Genomic DNA, 27,168 nt, shown 5'->3' with positions numbered 1-27,168 from the left:
ACCACTGAGCCACATCCCCAGCCCTATTTTGTATTTTATTTAGAGACAGGGTCTCACTGAGTTGCTTAGTGCCTTGCTTTTGCTGACGCTGGCCTTGAACTCTCAATCCTCTTGCCTCAGCCTCCAGAGCTGCTAGGATTATAGGCATGTGCCACTGCACCCAGCTTAAAATAATATAATTTTAATGCTATTAGGAGCTTAGAAGTCATGAAGTCTTAACAACTTCATTGTTCAACTCAGGAAATAAGCCCCCAAGTCATACATCTAAACTACTGATAAAGGTGACACTAGGAAATGGTATCTAAAATTTATTAATAGGCATTTTAAAAATTAAAGTCAAATTCATACATTTAAAGTGAAATTTGAAAGTACAAAATTCACTAGCATTTAGAGTATTTACCATGTTTTGTAACCATCATCACCCCAAAAGAAAACACAAGCTCATTAAGCAGTCACTCCCCATTCTTAACTCCTTCTAGTCCCTGGCAACGATCAATTTATTTTCTGTCTCTTTTGGATCAACCAACCTTGGCTTTAACTAAAACCTATGAGTTGACAATGTCCCAAATTCTTATTTCTGATGTTCTTTATGCATATATTCAAATATGTCCTAGGTATATACACCTAGACATCCTGTAGATACACTTACAACTGAACTTTCCAACTATTCTTCTCAAAGGTCTTCTTCTTCCCAATATTTATCAAGCCTGAAACCTAAGAGTCCTTGATTCTTCATTTTTACTATTTACTATTTTACTATTCATTTTTACATTTTTACTATCCCTAATACCAATATATCCAGTAAGTCACTAAGACTTTCCATTCTACCACCCAGATTTCTCGAGCTGATTTCTTCTCCTATTCCCCTTCTATCATTTTCTTTCAAGGGCTTACCATTTCTTTCTTTTTTTTTTTTTTTTAAATATTTATTTTATAGTTGGATACAATAGCTTTATTTCACTCATTTATTTTTTACATAGTGCTGAGGATCAAACCCAGGGTCCCGTGCGTGCGAGACAAGAGCTCTACCACTGAGCCACAACCCCAGCCCAAGGCTTACCCTTTCAACCTGGCTTACTAGATTACTTACTATCTTGTCTCCCTAGTACCATTTTCATTTCACACCAACCCATCTTCTACCATGTTGCCAAAGCATCTTTCTAAGACTATATAAATATGATCACATGCCTACAGTGCTTAAAATTGTCCATATGTTATCCATAACAATAACAAGAGTTAAGGGGTTTTAAGCACTTACTAGATGCCAGACAATACACTAAAGATTTAATAAATGAGATGGTATAAAATTATCAAAATATTCTATGAAAGCAGATTTCAAAGTATAGTCGAGAGAACACCCACAGACTTTGGATATCTCTAAGCCCCTTTCAGGGGGTTCACAAGGTTAAAACTATTTACATAATACTGAGATACCCTTTTCACTCCCAGCAGCTTGGGAGGCTGAGGTAGGAGGATCACAAGTTCAAAGCCAGCTTCTGCAACTCAGCAAGGCCCTGAGCAACTTAAAGAGACTCTGTCACAAAATAAAAAATAAAAAGGGCTGAGGATGTGGCTCAGTAGTTAAGCACCCTGGGTTCAATCCCTGGTCCTAAATAAATAAATAAATAACAAAAATTTTTTAAAATTTAAATAATGGTACTTTTCTTCTCAATATTTGTTTGAAAAATAGGCACTCTTCATAAAAATATGTTACTGGAGAGCAATGGTAACTTAATGGTAGAGTGCTTGCCTAGCATGCATGAGTCCCTGGGTTCAATCTGCTGCAGCACAAAAACAAAAAGCTACTTATGTTAACATATATAGGTTTATCCCTTTTTAAAAAAACATTTTAAATTGTTTTAATATCCAAAATAGTAAATATAGATAGATACAGCCAACATAATCCAAGTCTCTTTGAGGCAATCATTGTTTAAGAATGTAAAGAAGTCCTGACATACAAAGTTTAATCATTAGTCTAAGATTATCGACTCCATTTTAGCTGAAGAAATTAGCTGGGCATGATGGTGCATGCCTATGATCCAGCAACCCAGGAGGCAGAGGCAGGAGGATCACAAATTCAATGCCAACAGGGGCAATTTAGCAAGACCCTGTCTCAAAAATTTTAAAAAAGAGCTGGGAATGAAGTTCAGTGGTATAGTCTCCCTGGGTTCAATCCCCAGTACCAATAAATTAATTAATTGATAGATAGATAGATAAATACATAAATAAAAAATTAACTAAAAAAACTTTCTACTAGCTTAGAAACTAAAGTAACTTGCCTAAGACTGCAGTAAGTAGTAGACTGAGATTCTACCACTTACTATTGGTAATATAAATAATAACGCTGTTATATAATTCCAGAGCTCAGTTCTTAATCACTCTATTGTCCTTCCCTGCTAGCTATTTATCATCTGGCTCCTACCTATTTATCGCCAGGTAATTGTTCTTTCCTTTATATTATATTCAGATCATCACTTCTCTCCATTAGCCTTCATTTCTTCAAGCAGAAGGATTTCTTAAGTTATATTTTGAAAAAAACAATTCCTACAAGGTGCTTACTACAGGAAGGTTGTTCACCCTTCCAAAGCTTTTATATATTTTTTTTTTTAAAAATATATATATATGATAAACTTTATTTTTATTTATATATACATGTGGTACTGACAATTGAACCCAGTGCCTCACACATGCTAGGCAGGTGCTCTACCACTGAGCTACAACCCCAGCTTCCAAAGCTTTCTTTAACCTAGAAAAACACACTTTTCATCTTTCAATTATAGGTAATTCCTTAGACCTCATGTTGTGGTTTCAACGTGAGATGTTCTCCAAAAGTTCATGCATGAGACATGCAAGAAGTTTTAGGTTTAGAGGAGAAATGAGTGGGTTATGAGAGCCTAACACAATCAGTGAATTAACCACGAGAGGGGATTAACAGAGTGGTGACTAAAGGCAGGTAGGGTGTGGCTGGAGAAGGTGGGCCATTGGGTATGTGCCTTTGGGGTACATATTTTGTATCTGGTGAGCAGAGTCTCTCTCTCTTCCTAATCATCATGTGAGCCACTTCCCAGCCCCAAGGAATGAAGCAGGCTGTTTATGGACTGAGACCTCAGAGACCATGAGCCCCCAAATAAACTTTTCCTCCTCTACAATTGTTCTGATCAAGTCTTTTAGTCACAGGAGTGAAAAAGCTGACTAATACACCTGAATTCTCAAAAGTCTCTTCCTGCACTGGGGCTGCAGCTCAGTGGTAAATACTTGCCTATCCCTGCACCAGGTCTTGGGTCCAATCCCAGTACAACCCCCTACACACAACCTCCACAAAGACCACTATCATACCAATGTTTACACTGATCTTCCCAAGAACTTGTTTTAGATCCAACTTAAACTCACATTTTAAATTAGTTACGAACATTCATTTCTACTAAAGGTTTATGAACTAAAAAAGAAAAACTGCTGGACAGCAAGCCACTAACAATCATGAATAGTGCCATAGTGATTTCCTAAACTTTAACAGAGATGCCCAAACAAGCTCTCTTCAGGCATCTGAACAACCATGCATTTTCTTCTTTAAACTATTTTCTTTTTAGTTGGCTTCAAAATTAGATATATACATTTTATAAGATGTTGCACCAATACCCACTAAAATATCTTTTTAATGTTTTATCGCTGAAGTCAGTGATACACACCTATAATCTCAGCTATAGGAGGCTGAGACAGAAGGATCATAAGTTCAAGGGCAGTCTCAGCAATGTAGTGAGACTCTACATCAAAATAAAACAAATAAATAAAAGGGCTGGGATGTATGGGATGTAACTTAGTGGAAATGGGAGAATGCTTGCCTAGTATTTGTGAGGTCTTGGGTTGGAAGGAAGGAAAGAAGGAAGAAAGGAAGGAAGATTGATTTTAAAAAGAAAGGGGGAAAAAATGAAGCCTATCTAGGAGGCTTATTGTTTCTAAAAATAAACTGCCCATGGTGACTTTTCTACTTGGGGTCCAACTATAAGGTCTATAAGCAGAGCACTTACATTATAGCCTAGCTGAAATCAATCCCCTGTACAATTTCCAGAGGTTTCTCTATCCCCATCCAAATAACACTTCTCTATTCTAAGAGTTCATCATTACTCAGATCTACTATTTGCATTCTATATCTCTCTATAATTAACACCATTAGACATGATGGTTTCCATGTAAATACAAAAAGATGTCTTCTGTTTGATAATTAGGTGATGAATGTTTTAATTATTTATGTGAGAATAAAATCTTTCTTAGTCAAGCCTTTCCAATTCTAAAATATTTTTATATAGCAACTGGATTGTTAGTTCATTATGTACTTTTACTGTTTTTTTTAAAACCATATAGTAACCAACTTAATTAACAAACAGTAAAAATGCTTTGGTTTTCCAAGAATTTCAAATAACAATAGTTACACATTTAAAAATGCATCATTTGGGGCTGGGGATGTAGCTCAATGTTAAAAGCACCTCTTGTACCAAAAAAATTGTTTCTTTTCAGTCATTTGTCTATGCCCATGTTCTTAAAACTAATTGAAAGGGAGGAATGAAAGGAAAAACCCTCTGATTTTATGTTCTGCTTTTTTTTTTTTTCACTCGCTGTTGTCTTTATATATAATGAACATTTTCTTGTCATTAAATTCTCTTTAATGCTAAAAACATGATTTTTGTGTGTGTTGGGCTGGTACCAGGGATTGAACCCAGGGGTGCTTTACCACTGTGCTACATATCCAATCCTTTTTTATTTTGAGACAGGTCTTACTAAATTGCTGAGTTTAGTCTCGAACTTGCAATCTTACTGCCTTAGTCTCATGAGTAGCTGGGATTACAGGCACCCACACACAATTCACCCAACTGGCTTTAACATGACTTTCAATGGCTACATTGTATTTTACTGTATGGATTTACTATAATTCATTTGGGTACTCCTCTAAATGTAGAACTTTGTTTCACTATGTACATCTTACCTATAATACATTTTGTAGAAATATACAGAACACTACTTTCAAACCACCCCCATCCAAATTAATTTATAGCCTGCCTGTTCTCCTCCATCCTTCCTCACCCCTTCAACAATGAGAAGAGAATAAAATACTGCAAGCATTTTATGGCAAAATCCTCTTGGTGTGTAAAACCACTGCAGAAGCAATGTAGGTTTATGAAATAACTTGACTAATGGCTAAAAGACATAAATGCTTATAAGCTTTAAAGGTAATTTGAGGATTTGTGTACCCTAATTTGTTAACCAAAGGAAAAGTGAGAAATAATGGCATGTTTTATTTCCCATTATCATAATACCGTTTTAAAAACAAAATACTTAAGGCTAAATTGACAATTCCTAATTATGAGAAATAACCTTGATATCTTCAAAGTGGGGTCTCTAGATTTTATATTTATTACTACCTAAGAGAATGCCACACTAATGACTAAGGCTAGATGGTATGGTAATACATAAAACAAAAACAAAAAGGGTATTTCAACATTGTTTTTGGGTTTCTATTTATTTGTGTTTGTTTGTTGTTTTGCTTTGCTTTTGTGGTGGTAGGGATTGAACCTAAAGCCTCACATAGGCAAACACTCTACCACTGAGCTACATCCTCAGCCCTCAACACTGTTTTTAGGTTGCTTTTTAATCAAGTTTCCTGGCTTTATTTTTTTAAGCTAAACAAAATTTGAATTTCTTAAATTTCCAGCCCCTATCAACAGATATGACTGACAAACATGAAAAAGTTCACCTTCACAACTAAAGACATGAACATTAAAACAAAATATCTTACCTACTAAGTTAGCAATTAAAAAACGATAATGTTTGGAGTTAGCAATGATAAAAGGGTGGGAAATGTCAAGAACACTATTTAGCCATACATTTCCCTCTCAATCAGAGGTCCCACAAATCTTCACTTACTATAAAATGCAGACTTCACTACCCTAGTGCTGATATAATCCAATTATAGTTTTAATTAACAGATGTAACAATAGCAAATATTCTGGGCCAATTGCTGTTATTTCAAATCTAAGTTTCTCAAAGTTTTTTCCAGTTAACAAAGAATTCACACACACATACATATACACACTCGGTATGTGTATATACTCAGTGTGTGTGTGTGTGTGTGTGTGTGTATATATATATATATATAAAAATATATAATATTCTAGTATACATACTATGAATAACTCTATTTGTTACTTGAATGAAAAAACATTAACCAATCAAAAAGAAAATCACAAAAAATCCAGTCATTCTATTTTATGACCTGCCAAAGAATATACGGACTTCATAGATCCATTTCCAAAGTTACAGATGTTCAATTTGACAAATTCATTTCCCTAAGATCAAATAACTTACCATTCTCTATCTAAAACATTGCCTGTTGCCTAAGTGATATGAATAAACTACACAAGAATACTGCTTTCATTTGGTTAATAACACCAACCTTGACAAATAGCTCTTTTGTTTTCTTGTTTATCTTCAGTACTAGGATATTCATTAATAAAGGTTTTTGTTGCTGTTGTTTGCAGTACTAGGGGTTGAACCCAGGGGTACTCTACCACTGAACTACATCCACAGACTTTTTTTTTTTTTTTGGAAACAGGTTCTCACTAAGTTGCTGATGCTGGCCTGTGATCCTTCTACCTCAGCCTACAGAGTAGCTGGGATTAGATAAATAGCTTTTACCAGATACACTCAAATATTGCTGTAGAACTGAAAATTGGTGCAACCACTATGGAAACCAGTACGTAAATTTCTTAGAAAACTTGGAATGGAACCACCATTTGACTCAGCTATCCCATTCCTCAGTTTATACCCAAAGGACTTAAAATCAGCACACTACAGTGACATAGCCACATCAATGTTTATAGCACCTCAATTCACAACAGCAAAACTATGGAACAATCTAGATGCCCTTCAACAGATGAATGGATAAAGAAAATTTGGTACGTATACATAATGGAATATTACTCAGGCATATAGAAGAATGAAATTATGGGATTTGCCAGTATATGGATGGAACTGGAGACTATCATGCCAAGTAAAATAAGCCAATCCCAAAGAATCAAAAGCTGAATGTTCTGATTTGTAGATGCTAATTGGGAACGGGGAAGAACAGCAATTCACTGGATTAGACAAAGGGGAATGAAGGGAAGGGAGGGGAGATGAAGGGAAGGGAGGGGTAATGGGAATAGGAAGACAGTAGAATGAATCAGACATAACTTTCCTATGTTCACATAATGAATATACAACCAGTGAAATTCCACGTCATGTAACCACAAGAATGGGATCTTAATTAGAATAAGTTATACTCCATGTATGTATAATATGTCAAAATACACTCTACTATATATATGTGTGTGTGTGTGTGTGTGTGTATATAAAGTCTTTGTCTATCAAGACACATGTAAAACTTATGTGAAGTATCTTGCCTCCTCCTGACTTCCTTGTCATTAACCATGCTCAAAATATTGCAGTAATTTTTAAAAACTACAAAGCTAAAACATCTATTATTAGCACACTTTTCCCCATTCTGACTGTCACCATCCATCCCAGCCCTTACCTTGGACTGTCACAATAACTTCCTACCTTAGGTCTCTACCATTCCATTCCATTCCATTCGATACAAAAATGGCTCCTATAGATGTGACTATCCTACTCAAAACTCTTTAGTGGTAGAATTTTTAGTGATATAAGAAAATGCTTCATATAGAATAAAGGTTTTAAAAGCATAGGCTAAAATTGCACACATACTATAGTTTCAGTTATGTTACAAAAGCACATTTGTGAATATGTATGAGCACAAGTATAAATGAAAATGCACACACAAAGGGAATAAACGGCAGGCTAGGCCAGGCTCAGTGGCACATGCCTGTAATCTCAGCTACTCAGAAGACTGAGGCAGAAGGATTTCAAGTTTACAGCCAGCCTGGGCAACCCAGCGAGATCGTCTCAAAATAAAAAATAAAAAGGGCTGGGATGTAGATCAATAGTAGAGGGCCCCCAGATTCAATCACCAGTACCACAAGAAAAGGAGGGGCAGGAAACACATCCAATGTTAACAATAATATCTCTTGAGCTATAGTTCTTTTTAAACTTTATTTTTACAATAAGCAAATCTGTAACAAAGTCTCTTTCAGCTTTAATGAACACATAATTAATGTTATAGTCATTAAAAAGTATATACATACAAACATATCTATATTTAATTCAACTTGGCCCTTAACTCCTTCCTAGTCTTAGTCCTTCTGGCCCCTAATATAACCTAGGGTCCTTAAGAACCAGATTGCATCACTCACACTCTTTCTTGAACATAGATATAGCTTTCAAATTCTGCTTTGCACCCAATATTCACTCTACCTGGAATATGTTCCCTTCCCATTTCTACCCATCAAGATCCTAAGATCTATTTTCAGTGTTCCAGAAATAGCAAATACTGCCATGCCCCTTTCCCTTGTCCATAAGTAGACATCACTAATGAGTTCTCTGAATCCAGACCCCTTCTCAAAATCCTTCTCAATTCCATGGTCCTAAGCAATCCTTACTAATCAATCCATGTTGATATACACAATGAAACTTATCTGCCATTCCTGCAGCAATCTGATGCGATTATCCTTTTCTCTCTTACCCATATAATTCTTTGCACTCTATGTAATAGAGTTTATCTACTCTGCTTTCTATTAAGAATCATTTACTTAATTGTCTTATCTCCCTTTCGTACTAGATTTTAATCTGCATGGTGTAGCAATGTTTTATTCATCTTCACATCCCCTACAGATCCTTATATGAAGCAGCCATTCATACTTTTGCTATTATCGTTCAAAAATGACTATATGAAAAATTTATTTACTTATAATTATGTTTTTCTTATAGGACTAATTAATCTAAGTTTATTTCATCAATTTTGGCTACTATTTCTATTTTAATTTAATATGGCACTATCTGATTCCTGTGATAAGAGAGACCAAGGATACAAAAAAAAAAAAAAAAAAACCCCAAGAAGATGACTGAGACAAGAGAACTGAACCTATTTTGATAGTCTTATATCAGAATGTGGAAGCCACTGAACTAAACCACATTTTTGGAATTTTTTTCCTACCAATCTCCTTCATCAAATACAAATGCTATTTCAGATAATAATGAGTATCAAAATTTTAAATCACTTGGGCTGGGGTTGTAGCTCAGTGGTAGAGCATTTGCCTAGCGCATGTGAGGCCCTAGGATCAATCCTCAGCACCACATAAGAATAAATAAACAAAATAAAAAGGTATTATGCCCAACTACAAATAAAAAATAAATTTAAAAATATATACATTGCTTCAGAAAGGAAATGAGTTTGATATAAGATTGAGTGATAAAAATGAAAATAAAAACTTAGAATTCAAGCAAGATGTCAACAAAGTTAAGCAGTAGTCTTATAAAAGCACACAAGAAAATTTTAAACTAAATCAGAAATCCAGTTCAAGAGTGATGGATATAGTAAAAGCCAAAAGTACAGTAAGACTCATGCTGCCATCTAGAGGTTGAAGGCTAGATAATTTTTTTTCCCTCAAATCAGTCAAGGTCTCATAATGGAAGTAAACAAATAACCCTCATGTCAGATCACAAAGAAGACTATCCAGGATGTGGGTCATAGTTATTTCCTCCCTCTCTCCTTGGATTAAAATTAAAATTCAACACAGCTAACTGCCCTTTACAAATGTAGGGGACAATTTCTAAATACAAATGGCTACTTTTTCAAAATCTCTAGAAGGTAGAGAAGTAAATTACAGGCTAGCTTGGAAGCACACATTTTTCCTTGGTACCATGACCAAAAAAGTCGTACCAAATGGTTTCTGATACAGACAACTTCATCAATGTATCAAGTTTAAATGGGCAAGTCTCCATCTTTTACACTAAATGTTGCTTTTAAAAACTATAGAAAGTGATTAAATTAAGCCAAACAGTTGCACCACTGAAACTACTAAATGAACATAAAGCATTACACTATAAATTACAAAAGTGGCTACTTGTTATCAAGGTAAGCTGATTCCTTAAAGCTTTTTTAGAAGGTAATGTATTCAGTGTGATCTTATTTACGTTAAAAACTCCCACAGCTAACACCTTACTTAATGCCCTCTCCCTAAGATCAGAAAGAAGATAAGGATGTCCACTCTTTTTTGTTTATTTTGTTTTGTTTTTTGGGGGGCGGTGTCTATTTCCTTCATTACAGGTACTTTTATGAATCATCTTTTGGGGAGCTTGTGTGTGTGTGTGTGTGGTGCTGTGGACTGAACCCAGGGTCTTGTGCAAGCTAGGCAAGCACTCTACCAACTGAGCTATATCCCTAGCCTTGAATCATTCTTTTTTATTATTTGGCAGAGCTAGGTAGGGATCAAACCTAGGGACTCATACATGCTAGGCAAGCACTCCACCACTGGGCAGCATCCCTAGAGGATCTCCACTCTTACACATCTATTCAACATTGTAGTGGAATTTCTAGCCAAGATAAGAAAATGAAATAAAAGATATCTAAATTAGAAATGAGGTAAAGCTATCTTTATTTGCAAATGAAGATTCTACACATAGAATATTATTAGTAATCTACTAAAACATTTTTAGAACTAATAAACAAGTTACTCAAAACTGCAAATATAAGATGAATATACAAAAATTAGTTGTACTCTTGGAGTAGCAGTGAGCAAACTAAAATGAAATTAAAAAAAAACAATTCCATTTATAATAGTATCAAAAGAATAAAGTACTTAAACCAGGTATGGTGAGCATGCCTGTAATCCCAGTGACTTGGGAGGCTGAAGCAGGAGAATTGCAAGTTCAAAGCCAGCCTCAGCAACTTAGTGAGGCCCTAAGCAACTTAGTGAAACCCTGTCTCAAAATAAAAAGTAAAAAAGGGCTAGGGATGTGCTTAGTGGTAAATACCCCTGAGTTCAATACCTATTACAAAAGAGAAAGAGAAAAAGAATAAAGTATCTAAGAATAAATTTACCAAATGAAGTATAAAACTTATACTTTGAAAACTATAAAATATTGTCAATAGCTTTAATTTCTTCATGAAATTAAAGAAGACCTAAATAAATGGAAAGATATGCAATATTTATATAGATTTAATATTATTAAGATGGCAGTACTACCCAAACTGATCTACATAGTCAATGTAATCCTTATCAAATCTCAGTAGCAAAATTGAAAAGCTAAAATTCCTATAGAAATTCAATAGCAAAAATAAAGAACAAAGTTGGAAAACTCATACACTACAAATTTCAAAATTTACAAAGCTACAGTGAGCAAGGCAGTGAGGTCATTGGTCTAAGAGTAGACATATTGACCAATGGGACAGAATTGACAGTTAATAAGTAAACACTCAAATATATGGTTAAAATATTTTTGATAAGGTTGCCAAAACAGTTCAATGGGAAAAGAATAGTTTTTTCAATGATGGTGCTGAGACAATTGGATATCCACATGCAAAAGAATGAATTTGGATTCCTATCTCACAACATATAAAAAATTAATTTAAAATGTATCAAAGATTGCCAGGTAAGGTGGCTCATGCCTGTAATCTCAACTACTCGAGAGGCTGAGGCAGGAGGATCACAAGTTTGACCCCAGCCTGGCCAATGTAGCAAGACTGTCTCAAAATAAGAAATAGAAGGGACTGGGATGTAGCTCAGTGGCAGCATCACAATAAAACAAAACAAAAAGAATCCCCAAAGGATCAAGAATCTAAATATAAAAACTAAAACGATGAAATTCTTAAAAGAAAACAGGCATACATTTTCAAAACCTTGAGTTAGGCAGTGATGCTTTTAGGTGTGACACCAAATCATGAGCAACAAAAGAAAAAAACAGATAAATTGGATTTCATCAAAATTAAAAGTTTGCAATGGCTAGAGGTATAGCTCAGTAGTACAGCACCTTCCTAGTGGGTCCTAGGTTCAAACCCAGCACCAATAAAAATAAATAAATATTGAACCTTGTGCCTCAAAGAACACCATTAAGAAAATAAAAAGATAACACAGAAATAGAATAAAACACTTCTGCAAATTATATATCTGATAAGTGACCTGGTTCTGGAATATATAAAGAACTCTTACAATTTAATAATAAAAACAAATAATCCAATTTAAAAATGGGTAACGGTGCTCATTCTGGCAGCACATATACTAGGATGAACTCTAGTTACCAATGATATGATCTTATGCTTCCCCAATTTTTGCATTCTATCATAAAATATTTCCAAGTTAGCCAATAAGTAAGTAATCTGCCTGACTACTAAATGGTTCATCACTTTCAGAGACAGAGGGAGAAAAATCAGAAAACAGTAAAAACTACTAAGAGTTCATATTCACTAGGATTCACAATAATTCAATGGGTCTTAGGAATAATAGTAAATGTATTATTACAACTCAAAGGACTAAATCAGGACCATGGCCAGGTCATAATAGTGATGAAATAAGGTTCAAGTAGAAGGTAAAATCTAGTCATTATCATCATGCTTTATACTATATTTACACTGTGTAATCATCCACTATTATTAAGAGAAGAAACTCCTGACATTATAACATTTTTTAATGTTACTTTCACTAAAACACCAACAACCCAGAAAAAGAACAATTTCCAACTTCCACCTTTTCAGTTTTACATCAATGAACCTCATTAGAAAAATTCAGTCATTCCATCTAAAGTCATCAACAGTTAATCATTCATCCAACCAGAAAATACACTACACACTTCTTATACATTAGGTGCCCTTTGGGCTACAAAGGCAGTCCCAAAATATGACTCTTACCTTAAAAAGTTTCACTCAACCCAATGGATAAGACAAATAGCAAGACTCTCCAAGAAGAATGGTCAAAGTACCCTACAAATGAGACAAACTCCTCTAACAGCAAATTGAGAGGCTAGGAAAAAGCTCACTTTTCAGAGCAGGGATAAAAAGGAAAGGCTCATGGAAGAGAGAGGGTTTCCTGAGAAAGGAGTAGCGCAAGTCACACTAACATATGAGTAGTGTTCCAGAAGGAGCATTCCAATGGGGGTAGGGTACAGTGTTTTGGTAGAGAATTAAGTCTAAAGGCTAGAGATTAGGCTAGGGTCAGAGTTTAGAGGATTTTGAATGTCATGCTAAGGAGTCTGAATTTATCTTACGGATCACTTAGTGACTCATGAGCAAAGGACAAAGAGAAGCAAATGGAACTTTAAAAAAATTCATCTGGTAGCAATAAACAGGATGAACTGGAATGGGATAGTTGCGAGGCAGGGAGACCAGTTAGAAGGTGACTGATACAGATCCAGTAAAAGAGGAAGGGCAATGAACTCAGGTGAAAGTAACAGAAATGGAATTCTTTATATGTCAAGAGGGAGTTCTGCTGTTTTTAAATTTCTGTATATTTCAAGGATATTTCATACAAAGTAAATGCCCAAATCAAGCCAAGGGGCCCAATCATCTGAGAATCTATTAAACATCTATAACAAAAGTTATCTCATTTTAGCCCCAAAAGATTATCTGAGGCATAATCATGTACTCAAATCCAAGGGTAAGGTTCATCTTCCAAAAGATACAATCTAGCTACTATCAGCTCTAGAAAGTTCACATTATTTCTATACTAACATTTAACAATGCTCTTGGGAAATGACAAACAATCATGTTTTGAGAACAAATATTTTTTGCATTTTTTTTCTTTCCCTCATCTTTATCAGAGCAGATATTTGCATGAAAACAGGACCACTGGTCCTCAGGGATTCATCAGTTCCTACTGCTTATTTTTCATCCATGTCATCCTCTCAATTAATGCAGGAAAGAGGATTGAGACATCGAAACACCAGATTAGGGTGTCAAGTAAAAGCCAACCCCTAGAGTAGATGAATAATCTGTAAGGACAAAAAAAAAAAAAAAAAAAAAAGGTCGTGTTTTTATGCAAATATACTATACACAATAAAACAAAGGGAGACTGTATCCAAGAATACACATCAATGTAATTATTTCCATTTCTAACTTTAAAAACTGTTCTCTTATGTCAGCTAAATTCACTATAATCAAGGAAAATGGTAATCAGTTGCAAAGTACTGCTACAGAAGTCAAAATAAGGCTGTATTTTGAACTAGAAGATAATTTTGAAGACTCTTAGCTGTGTTCATGGGACTCATCTGGCAGAAACAAGCTTATGTTGTGCAGTTTGGGTTCAGTACTGAAGTTGGCTGAGTCAGGTAACTTTAAACCCCTACTTTTAATGCCTTAAATTTTTAGAAATATAAAATATATTTCATTAATTAAAACAAAGAAAAACAAAAACACACCAAATTTATTTATTCTGTGGGAAGTCATTAAAATAGACTTTATTTAGAATAAGATATACTCCATGTTTGTATAAATATGTCAAAATATACTGTATAACTACAAAGAACAAATAGACTTTATTGATGCTTAAGAAACTGACTCATTATCCTGAAAACTAACAAATAAAAAGAATCATTTATCCTGTTGTTCCAGTAGGAATAGATTGCAAGGCAATCAAACAGTCCTTTATAGGAAAATTTCAGACAGTAAGAAGGAATGACAGAATTATGATATTACACTATTATCATCTTTTTTTCCAAACATTTTTTTAATTGTAGGTGGACACAATACCTTTTACTTTATTTTAATGTGGTGCTGAGAATTGAACCCAGTTCCTCACGCATGCTAGGCAAGTGTTCTACCCTCTGAGCCACAACCCCAGCCCCTACCATTTTTAATTGTGGACCGAGACAGTAATCAAACTGTACTCATCTGGGTGTTAAGTTTGGTGGAGAAATTTAAAGCTATTTTCAGCTTGTTTTATCAACTATTAATCTTAATAGCACACAAAATAAGACAAACAGACTCAATACATCTCTGATGAACAGACAGAATACCACCTATGAAACATTCTTGTCAAAATAAAAATTAAAAATCAAGACTATATGTGTGCAAACTTCTATATCTAATTACCAGGAAATAAATAGGGATGGATGAACATGGTAAGCTCAACCTCAGGGATGTAATCAACAAAATCCAGAATATGGAAAATTCTATAGAACAAATGTCCAGGTTTAATAAATGACAAGGGAAAATAAAAGAAAGGTGAAACAATGACAGACCAGAAGAGATTTAAAGACATACCTTTCAAATATCAAAGATCTTGACTCAAACCAACTAAATAGTCATTTATGACTCAATCAGGAAAAAATGAATCCTGATTGGTTACTTTATGGCATTACCAAACAAGTTGGGCCTGGTGGTGCAAACCTCTAGTCCTAGCTACACAGAAAGTTTAGGTGAAGGATTAATTGAGCCCATAAGTTCAGGAACAGCCTAGGCAACATACCAAGACCCCTTCTCGAAAACAAAAAAAAAAATTTTTAGGCATAATGAAGTTTGGTTACATTATTTAAAAAGTCCTTGTCTTTTGAAAACACCTGTGAAATTATTTGGTAGAAAACATTAACTGATACCAGGGACTTGTTTTAAAATAATTACAGGAGGTAATTATTTAATAAGCAAAACAAGATGAGCCATATATTGATTACTGAAGCTGGGTAATGGGTATGTAAGGTATTATTCTGTTCTCTCTACTTTGATATGTTTAAAATTTTCTATAATAAAAAGTGAAAAAAAAATTCTTCGTTATTTTCTCATTAGAAAAGCAGCAAAAGAAAAAGTAAACGGGGAAACATAGCAATTTCAGCTACACTAACTAGATAATACAGTTGACAAATAAGTTTGGTAATATAGCACCCTCTTGATATAATAAGCATAAAGTTTATTTTGTTAAAAGACATAGATAAAGCATTGATGATTAAGATGATTACAGCATTTATTATCCTAAGCTAGAAACAAACTCAAGGAATTCTATTAAATCTTGCATTCATGAATTTAAAAATCACAGATTTACCTTTTCATTATGAACCATGAGGGTCCATGACATAGCTAGTAATTAGTAATTTTGCCAAGACATAAAGCTTAATCATAAGAACTAAATCACAGGATAGACAGGGGGTAAGTTACCATTGAGTGAATCAAGCAAACCACATATTGGTCTCTATTCCTTGATTTATGAAGTGATTAAAAAATATCTTCTTGTAAAGGAAATCCAACTGTAGGCTGGGGATATAGCTCAGGGATACAGGGCTTGCCTAGTATATATGATGCCCAGGGATTGATCCCCAGCACACACACATACACAAAATGACAAGACAGCTGCTGAATATAGTAATGGAAACAAAGAAAAGATAAAGAGCTGGGCACAGTGGCACATTCCTAAAATCCCAATGACCCAGGAGCCTGAGACAGGAGGATCACAAGTTCAAGGCCAACTTCAGTGACTTAGTGAGACCCTGTCTCAAAAAAAAAAAAGGCTAGGGATATAGCTCAGCTGGTAGAGTGCTTGTCTCGCATACACAAGACCCTGGATTCAATTCCCAGCACCACAAAAAATAAATGAATAAATAAAAATAAAAAAGGCTGGTGATGTAGCTAGTAGTGAAACACCCCTAGGTTAAATCCCCAGCACTAAACTTAAAAACAGAAAAAGAAAAGAAAAAAAAGGATAAACAGAACTAAGAAAATGATGACTTTTTGTCAAAAATTAGAAATTTTAAATGTTGAAGCAAAATGTTGAAGTTAACAAATCTACTACATGCTCTAAAGAAACAAGAAAAATAGCTTGGAAAACTATTTTGGGGATTGCTCCAATTAATATAAAACTTGAATTTTTAAATTATTATTTTTATTTGTTCTACTTAGCTGTACATGACCACAGAATGAAAACTTGCAGTTTTGAAGGAAATTAAATATCATAATAGTATCCTCAAGATCAAAATCATGAATTTATGAAAGTCTCAGGAGGAAACCCTTGAAAACAAGGTCTAACCACTGTACTTATGTTGACTATCTTTTTTTTCAATTACAAAGCAAGAATTTTCATTCATTCCTTTTCCAGTTTCACAATAAGTATAGTATGAGAAGAGAGATAATGTATAAAGAAATAATCTTAAACTAAAGGAATGGAGACTAGACAGCCACAAATGAGAAATTTTAAAGCATTACTCATGGCAGCTAATACATTCTTGGTCTGTATGCATTTAAAAGCATATAAAAAAATTTCTAATTTTATATGCTTTTCTTTGGGAAACCAACCCTTTACTCCTATTCCCTGTGATTTAGGTCAAATGAACACCTCTTAGCTGTGTCTACACACAGGCTAACATAGGCCTGGTCCATCAGAGTGTTCCAGGCTATCTGGCCAAAGGACTGGTTCAAGGTTGGAGACATGAGGCAACAAAAAACAGCACAAGTCTGTCCCAGGAATTTTCAAACACTTCTTTCTTCTTTTGGGATCATGAAATTCAAAAACATATGAACTGGACCTCCTTTTGGCCACCTTCCTCAGTGCTGAGAAAAAAGCTATCTGCAGCAGCAAAGAATAAAAGACTAACGTATCCATGAAGGTGAGTTTTGATATGCAACATAAAGCAAGAATTAGAGTGCATCCCAATGGTATCATTAAAGGTTATGGATTTAGATGACTCCAAAGCTATCTCTACCCCCTGGACTTTTAATTTACATGAACTAACAAAGTCTTTCTTCAGTCTTCACATAAGCTAGTTCAAGTTGATGTTCTATAACTAAAAACTGAAGGATTTCAACAGGCTTTTACTGCAAAGAGAAAAATAATTTTTACCTAGTAAATCCCAGTTAATTATTCCAGCATACTCTATCATAAAAGGCATACTGTAGAGTAAGTACATTGACTTCTTACCTTTAGTCACTTATCTTTTCCCTAATAAAGGGACTATTACATTTTCCTGAAGTGTAACTTGAAATTCAGGAAATACACAACATGTAACCCCAAATAAATGTGATCTGTGTACTTACACTCATCCAGCCCCAGTTGATAGGCCAGGTTCTGTAGGCCTCGTACCTTCTCCATCAAATTAGCTGTGGTGAGACTTCCCAGTTCTAAAACAGAATCATTTATTTCAATACCATTTCTTTCCCCTGTTTTCTAGTAATAATTCATTTGGGTTGTGAATCCTGGCTGTAAAAGTTTTACAGTACAACTTGGGCACAGCATGCACAAAGCCAGGGTTTAATCTCCCCCACCACCAAAAAAGAAAAAGAAAGAAGAGTTTTCAAGTTAATTCCTATTGAATAAGTAGAAAATGGGTTCATATTTCTTCTCCAATCTTTTACACACACACACACACACACACACACACGAAACCAGTGAAATTTTCCACTATTGCAAAATGCCTTGAAATGATCTTTCCCATTTAATAAGAAAAGAGCAACAGTAACAAATTAAGTACTTTATCCTAAGGATCCTTTTATAATAAGCATTCATTTTGTCTAGTGTACAAAATGCATACATCATTAAAATACAGAACCTTATGATAGGACTGGGGTTGTGGCTGAGTGGTAGAACACTTGCCTAGCACATGTGAGGCGCTGAGTTCAATCCACAGCATCACATAAGAATAAATAAAGATATTATGTCCATCCACAACTAAAAATATTTTTTAAAAAAGCAAGCTAAATTATTTTAAAAAAAACTTATGATATGCCATAGCACCGAAAAAGCCCTGCAAAATGGACAGTCTCCATTTACAAGTCTCCAGATTTCAACTAACAATAAAATAGCAACAAAATACTATTTCCCATTTTCCAAACTTTTCCAAAGTTTAGAAAACATAGACTAGATATAAATCCAAACTTACCCTTCAAATCAAATTCCTATAAAAAATTTTTAAGTTTTCCAAGTAAAAAGACGTTAATACTAGAAATAAAAACCTACTTTCCCAGATTTTCATTTAAGTAGGACACAAATCCTTTTAGTTTTAAAACAGGTCAATTTTGCATGGAACATAATGAGATCTCTCACTAAAAATTTGAAGTTTCCTTAGGAAACGCATGTTAATGGGATATTAAATAAATGTCTGTTTGGAACATCAGAACAATGAACCTGAAATGCCCTTGAGACTTAATTTTTTCCATGGCTAGAGGAGGGGAATCTGTATTTAAGCATGCAGAACAATGAATTACTTCTGAAATCAAATAAAGATATTTTTTCCTCCCATTTATCATGCTGCAGTCATTATCTATATCTGGCATAAGGAGACTTTCTTGATCTGTTCAGGCTGCTTAAATAGCTTAAGACTTCCAGATTTTTTACCATAATTTCAGTCTATTACTTCACAACCATCATGAATCTTATCACCAGAAGGACAATAAAAATAAATAGTGGAAAATTAATGTTTTTAATTTAAATTTCTGTTCTGTGACTGAGTTCCAAATCATTCATCAAACGTAATATTCACTACTTCTAGAATTCTTTATGGAAGTAACTAAAAGGATAGGAAGAGAAAAAAACCAGCTCTTAACCCCTTAAGAAAGGTTGTCATTTAAGCATAGCAATGACAGCAATATATGCTATAAAATCCTAAATAAGGCACTGTGTTTTAGTGGAAAAAGCTTAGACTTAAAAGAACTCTTTCTAATAAATCTTGGTTAGTTAACCTCTGAACCATGGACATCATTATACCTAACAGAACTTTGATGACAATTAAGTAAGAAAATTTATTTGAGACCTTTTTTGTCAATTGGCATTATACAAAATAAACTTAATATTAAAATAATTAGCAACAGAAAAATTGTGACAATCTTGAATTGTCACAATTGTGACAAGGTTTTTTACACATGGAAAAAGTAGAGAAAGGAATTTCAGATGTGAAGAACTATGAGTAAGGATGGTTAAGTAGGCAGTCTGAAGCCAATAATACTTGAAAGAGAAAAGTAAAAGAAAAATTGGAGGTGGTTTGTGTCACATGTCTGTAGTCCTGACTACTCAGGAAGATAAGGTAGGGGATCACTTGAGCTCAAAAGCTGAAGACCAGCCTAGGCAACAGAATAAGATCCCATTTCAAAAAATAAAGTTAGAAAACACCAGCACCACTTACCTTTCAACATGTCAATGTCATCCCGTTCTATTTCAGCCATCCATTTGGGTGGAGAGCTAGTAATAGGCTGTCAGAAAATAATATATGCATTCAGATACATACAAAGTGTGAAGAGACCCTACTCTTCCTTCCTATAAGAAACGTAGCTTAAGGGGCTGGGGTTGTGGCTCAGTGGTAGATCACTTGCCTAGCATGTGTGAGGCCCTGGGTTCGATTCTCAGCACCACATAAAAATAAATAATAAATGTCCATTGACAACTTAATATATATATATATATATATATATATATATATATATATATATATATATATATAAAAGTAGCTTGTTACCCAGCCTTCAGGTTGTTTGAAAATACTTGCAAATTATAATTTCAAAAATCCAGTTTTTTCTAGGTTCAGATATGACTTACAAATAATCACCTTACAAAATAATACTGCTCATCTTTTCATTTATTTATTTATTTTCTTAGTTGCAGATAGACACAATGCCTTTATTTATTTATTTTTTTATGTGGTGCTGAGAATTGAACCCAGTGCTTCACACATGCTAGGCAAGTGCTCTACCACTGGGCCATATCCGCAGCCCAATACTGCCATCTTTAAAGCTGAAATCAGAGAGATGTTGTTAAAAGAACTTGGTGAGACTACTATTATTATTTCATGCATAACAAGTTAGTATAGCATTGAAATTCCATTCTGATGGCAGAAAGAAGACTCAAGAATGTGAAAACCCTAAACTAACTGACAGAATAGAGAGAATGGTCATTACTTAAAATTTTACCTCAGATGTACTGATTTAGAATATCTGGAACTGGGGAAGGGTTCAGTGGAAAGAACAGAGCAAGGGAATCCACAAATAGACTTTCTAAAAAATATATTTTTAGTTGTAGATGGCATAATAACTTTATTTTATTTATTTTTGTATGTGGTGCTGAGGATCAAACCCAGTGCCTCACACATGCTAGGTAAGCACTCTACCACTGAGCCACAATCCCAGCCCCACAAATGGACTTTTTAAAAGCTCCATAGCTACAACTAATTCTGTCACATACAACAAACAATACTTCAGCCCTTGAATCTTCTCCCTTTTTAAAAATTAAAATTGAGTTGGTATTAACCATGTAACAAGCAAACACTCTGCATCATGTCATTTACACCCAAAACAACTCTATGAAGTAGGTATTAATATTTCCATTTTACAAATGAAAAAAAAATCAATGTAGATTTTAAATTACTTAGCCACACAGCTAGAGGAGTCAAGAGTCAAAATTTACATAATCAGAGTCCAGAAACCATGATGAGTCCTCTAGGCTGCCTCCCCTAAGACACTCTACATCAAATTCACCATTTTTATCCCAAGTAGGGATGCTAACTAGGGTCCTAGGTAGAGGTAGAAAGAAAACTCAGCGTATGTATATGCACATTTCTAGGAAAAAGGTATAGATATTTAACCAGATTTTTAAAAAACACCACACTCCAAAATCATTATGTAAAACAAATAAATCATTCTTCACCAAACCTCACTCTTCAAATGAGTACACATACACACACACACACACACACACACACACTAATATTTACAACTTAAAATATTTACTTATAACCAAATATAATTAACTAAACTGAAAACCAAGTATAGCTGAGATTAGAAGAAAATCAAATCATATACTACCTGCTCAATCTATTAGACAAAAGTTGATCCAGTAGTAATGCCACCTTGCAATGTTGATTACATCCTAGACACTAGGCAGTGTTTTACATGCATTATGAAATTCTATACAGTAATTTAAGGTGAAAAACTAAAGTTCAAAAATGTTAGAAACTTGCTCAGATCACAAAAAGTTTAATAGCAGAGTCACTCTAATACAGGTGTGCCTGACTCAAAAGCTCCATACAACTGCATTCTCCGGCCTAGGCCTTACAAGATGCTGAGGAAGCAGAGGCAAATACTCATACCCAACTCTTAAACAAAGAGGCTACAAAGTCTAGATTCCCTTGGAATAAAACTCAAAGAATCTGAAAGCCTCAGGTCAAGAGGAGGATATTTAACTCAGCACCTTGCACTCTAAATAATGAGAAAAGAATGCAAAAAATATAGTAAGAGACAATGGGAGTTATGTCACAACCCCCAACAATATGGTTTGAAAGAAAGAGCTTGGGCTTTGGAATTAGATCTGAATTCAAATCCTGGTCTACCACTGCCTAGGAGTTGAGCAAGTAACTTAGCGGTCAAGTTTCACTGCTAGTCGGTGCTTGAAACAGTGGACTCAAATCCTATTTAGTGTTAAGAATATAGAGGCCATAACAAGTTCAAAAACCTGATTCTTCCATTTAGAGTCTATAACCTTGGGTAACTTATGTACCCACAACCAGTCTTGCAGATATCCTTGTCTGAGATGATTAATTATAGTACTATCTCACCTGGTTTTGTAAAGATTAAATAACATATGTAAAGTACTTAGAACAGTGCCTGGCACATGGTAAGCACCATGATGCTATCATTAGCATCATATTTTCCTGGTTGTGGGAATATATAAGAGAATATATTTAGAGCTTCAAGCACAATATCTGCTGCTGTGGAATTGGAAAGTCTGTGGCTCTTATGAATGCCTTCTCTCAGGTTTCTAAGGAAACATGGAGAAATTAGAAAATTCTCTAAGGAGAAATAAATTTACACCATAATGCACTGGATAATTAAAAGAGAAAGCTTCAAAATTATAGTTTGAACAAAAAGAATACCACCAATACATTAAATATTTCAACTGCCTTACCTTAAAAGCTCTCAAACTGAGAAAAGAGGTTAAGAAACAAAGGAAAAAAATGTCAAAATAGAGCAACTGAACAGAGAAATGCATTATCAACCATTAACATGATGACAATATAAACAGATTTATAGGACTGCAGTTAGAAAATAATTTGAAGGCTATCATATGGCTCATGAAAATAAAGAAATGAGAGATTAGAGCTTTCACCCAGGAGCAAAACTTTAGATAAACTTCATTAGGAAAGTAAGATAATACTTACACTTTTGAAGGAAGCTGCAAATTCAGCAACACCTGGTACTGAAAAGAAAAAAAAAATTATTCATTCAACAATCTTTGAGTGCTCAGGCATAAAGGATTCAAATAATTAAGAAAATAGCCTTGCCATCAAGGACCTTACAGTCTGAAAAAGAACAATGTAAAACAATAACTCTAAAATTATTTAAGTGCACCAAGAAAGATGCCAGGTGCCATGGGAAGGCAAAAAAGGAAAAAAAAAAAAAAAAAAGGAAGGAAGGAAATCTAAACCAGACTAAGGAGGCAGGAAAAACTTCTGGGAAAAAATAATGCCTCAACTAATAATAATAATAATAATGCTTTAAAGGACCAGGAACTAGTTGCAAGGATGGTGAGATACAGTATCTCTTACCAAAAAGTTTAAACTTCCTTTTTAGTTATGCTGTTTTTTTAAATTCAATTACTCATTTAAGTGTATCACAGGAAGAATCAGATTAAAAAACAGAAAAACAAGGGCTCCTTTGGAAGATTTACACTTGCTAGGAGTGCTTGCATCACATTCTGGTAAAGGCGTGGTTATGTGGCCTTTGGGTTAGGATGAATGATGCTCCCAGTAGAAGCAGGGGGACTGAGCCAGAGCCGTGGCCAGTACATGGGAGCAGTTAGACTGACCATTGTTGCAGCAGGTCATTATGTTTTACAAGCCATGAGGCATAAGGAGCCTCAAATAAAACAAATACCTAAAAAAAGACTACCAAAAACTGCCATCAGTGGTGACTATTACAGAGGTAGGTTTGAACCCCAAATGAGAAGAGGAAGCAGCATTAATACTTGGTTTAAGCCCTACTACTTCTATAGGAAAAACAAGATGCTCATCAATAAAGTATGCTCTTAAATTACCCACAGAAGGATTTCCTTAGATAAGAGCCTAAATCAATGAAGTTAAAGATTGATTAGAAGGTCAAGCTAAAAAATGAAGCAAATGTATGATGAATTATTAGTTAAAAAAAAAGAAAGAACAGATAGTTAAAAGGGAAATGATGTTCAAACTCATTAATAAAGAAACACAAACTTAAAATAATAGAGGTTGGTAACAGCAAAAATTGGCTGGTACGTGAGAAAATGGGCACTCTCTTCCACAGTCATCCTCTTCCATGTACACAAACACATGTGCAAAGATACTCATTAATAAAGGTTGCTGTTGTTGTTTGCAGTACTGAGGGTTGAACTCAGGTGTGCTTTACCATTGAACTACATCCCCAGCCCTTTTTTATATTTTTTATTTTGAAACATGTTCTAGCTGAGTTGCCAATGTTGGCCTTGAACCTGTGATCCTCCAGTATCAGTTTCCTTAGTTACTCAAATTACAGGTATGCACCACTATGCCCAGCTCTCATCAATAAAATATGCAAAATAAAACACTGAATGTAGCTTATGTCGCCAAATAGGATATGAATACACAAACTATGATGTATTCATGTAATAAAATATATTTAAAGGAATGAAATTGACCTACACATATAATAAGGTAAGATCTACTAATTAGTTACTAGGTTTAATAAATTAAGCTGAAGATCATATTCACAGGGATCCATCATCATAAAAAACAAAATAATCCACCTATTTTTTTTTCTTTAATTTTTTTTTGACGTTTATTTTATTTATTTGTATATGGTGCTGGGGATCAAACCTACTGCCTCATGCTAGGCAAGCACTCTACCACTGAGCCACAACCCTGGCCTCCATCTATATTCTTAAAAAATATATTTATTTAGGACTGGATATATAGCTCAGTAGTAAAGCACCTGTCTAGCATGTGTGAAGCCCTAGGTTCAATCCCTAGATCACACACACACACACACAAAGTGGAAAAAAGTGTATATATGTGTGTATAATACACACACATAAAATATATATTACACTACATATATTTTATATATTTACATTGTATATATATATTTGTACATATACATATATATTTACTTATGTGTATAATACAGACAAAACCAATTTGTAATAAATTAATTATAGTTAACTTTAAAAAAGAGATTAAAGAAGGTAAGGAAATGTTTTATATATCTCAATATTATCTATATTTATTACAGATATAGTTTTTAAAAATAATTATTATTTCAAGGATCCTTACTTTCTGTCATACAATGTTCTGGAAAAAATACGCAAAACAGCTATTATCATTGGACATCAATCTCTTCACTTTGAAGTGAAAAAAAAAAAACTTTAATCCATTACAGTTACTTGATAACTCTTCAAAAATTTCCCACAGGAATACTGGTTCTCATGCATCTATAGTGATAAGAAGAAAGTAAAAACTTACATTGTTCTGGCCAAAGATCTGGTGAGGCACGGTCAAGTTTTTCAAAACTTAGCAAAGATGCTTCCAAATCTGTCCCTAGGACAAAATACCCAGATTAGACATAAAGACAGGAAACACATTAATTTCTACTTTATTACATTTCAATCTCAACGTAAACTGAAATACTCAACTGGAAGTCTAGAGATTTGAGTTCTATAACTACTAATGATCGTTATGTAAAACAAATAAATCATTCTTCATCAAATCTCACTCTTCAAATGAGTAAAACAGGAGTGATTTGTTTTTTTCTTTTGAGTACCTGGGATTGAACTCAGGGGCACTCAGCCACTGAGCCACATCTTAGCCCTATTTGTATTTTATTTAGAGACAGGATTTCACTAAGTTGCTTGGCGTCTCACTTTTGCTGAGGTTGGCTTTGAACTTGAGATCCTCTTGCCTCAACCTCCTGAGCTGCTGGGATTATAGGCTTGTGCTACTGTGCCTGGCTAGGAGTGATATGTTAGATGAGTGTTAAGAAAAATGAGTATTAGCTGGGTTCGGTGGCACACACTTGTAATACCAGTGATTTGTGAGGCTAAGGCAAGAGGATCTCAAGTTCAAGGCCAGCCTCAGCAATTTAGCAGGACCCTGCCTAAATTTTTTTTTTTTTTAAATAAAGGACTAGGTATGTTACAACCAATTGAGTATCCTTTACTCCCATGAAAGATAAACTCCTCTGCTAGAACTCTGTATTCCATCTTCTCTTGCTTTGTCAAGAACAACACCTTCAATATCTTCCTCTTCATTTTCTATTTTCTCTAGACTCATACTCAACAGCAAGCAAGTCTGCTCTAGAATTTCCCTTCTGTTATTTTTTTGTTTGCAGTACTGGGGATTGAACACAGGGGCAGCACAAACCTATATCCCTAGCCTTTTTATATTTTGTTTTGAGACAGGGTCTTTCTTCCTAAAGTTGTGACTGACCTCAAAGTTATGATCCTCTTGCCTCAGCCTCCCAAACTGCTGTATTATAGGCATGTGCCACTATACCTGGTGTAGAATTTCTTTCTTTCCTTTTTTTGGTATTGGGGATTGAACTCAGGGGGCACTTAACTATCACTCTTTTTATTTTGAGACAGGGTCTCACTAAATTACTGAGGCTGGTTTCACATTTGCAGTCCTTCTGCCTTTTTCCTGAGTAGCTGGGATTATAAGCATGCACAACCATGCCTGACTCTACACAATTTCCTTACTTTAAAAAAACAAAAACAGAAACCAGCCAGGAATTGTAGCACTCACCTGTAATCCGAGCTACTCAAGAAGCTGGGCAGGATGATCACAAGTTTGAATCCAGCCTGAGCAATTTAGCAAGATCGTCTCTTAACTTTTTAAAAGTTAAAACAATAAAAAAAAAGGCTGAAAATAAAGGTACTGTATTTATCTACTATAAACAAAGATATTAATAAAAAAAGAAAAAAGGTGAATTCTAGCTACTGCACTTGCCTAACATGTGTGAGGGCCCTGGGTTCAATTCCTAATACTAATGGGAGATTTAAAAAAAAAAAAAAAAACTCCCTTGACCCCATAAACTCCTCCATATCCTTCACTACTAAAGCTCTAGAGTTGTCTATCCTGTTGTCTTTCTTTTAATTCTTCACCTCACATTCTCTCCTTAACCTATGACAAGCAGGCTTCTGTCCCTACACATATGGATAGAACATACATACTGCTGTTGTAAAGGACATCTGTGACCTATGTTGTTAAATCCAATGGTCATTTCTCTTTTCTCTCTTCTGTGATCTGATTACTCCATATCTTTTCTTTTTTTAATATTTATTTTTCAGTTTTCAGTGGACACAACATCTTTATTTTACTTTTATG

The 27,168-nt window shown here is 34.5% G+C and overlaps 1 protein-coding gene across 6 annotated transcripts in view; it reads right to left on the bottom strand.

Moving 5' to 3' along the window:
- Nucleotides 1–27,168, bottom strand: part of Lin52 (lin-52 DREAM MuvB core complex component) — a 116,808-nt gene that overhangs the window by 84,576 nt on the left and 5,064 nt on the right. For 3 of the 6 annotated variants that reach the window (XM_015493941.2, XM_048798984.1, XM_048798982.1), the window contains exons 2-5: nucleotides 25,309–25,383; nucleotides 22,999–23,036; nucleotides 19,975–20,041; nucleotides 17,894–17,977 (exon numbers count right to left, since the gene is read on the bottom strand). In XM_015493941.2, the coding sequence (XP_015349427.1) occupies nucleotides 17,894–17,977; nucleotides 19,975–20,041; nucleotides 22,999–23,036; nucleotides 25,309–25,383 (264 nt within the window). Of the gene's footprint in view, nucleotides 1–12,790; nucleotides 12,863–17,893; nucleotides 17,978–19,974; nucleotides 20,042–22,998; nucleotides 23,037–25,308; nucleotides 25,384–27,168 lie in introns of all 6 variants that reach the window. The other 3 variants (XM_048798980.1, XM_048798981.1, XM_048798983.1) reach the window with 3 other exon arrangements.

The sequence above is a fragment of the Marmota marmota genome, unplaced genomic scaffold (assembly GCF_001458135.2).
Source record: "Marmota marmota marmota unplaced genomic scaffold, marMar, whole genome shotgun sequence".
Taxonomy (NCBI): Eukaryota; Metazoa; Chordata; class Mammalia; order Rodentia; family Sciuridae; genus Marmota; species Marmota marmota.
Note: the sequence above shows the minus strand (reverse complement) of the source record. Positions and strands in the feature narration are given on the sequence as shown.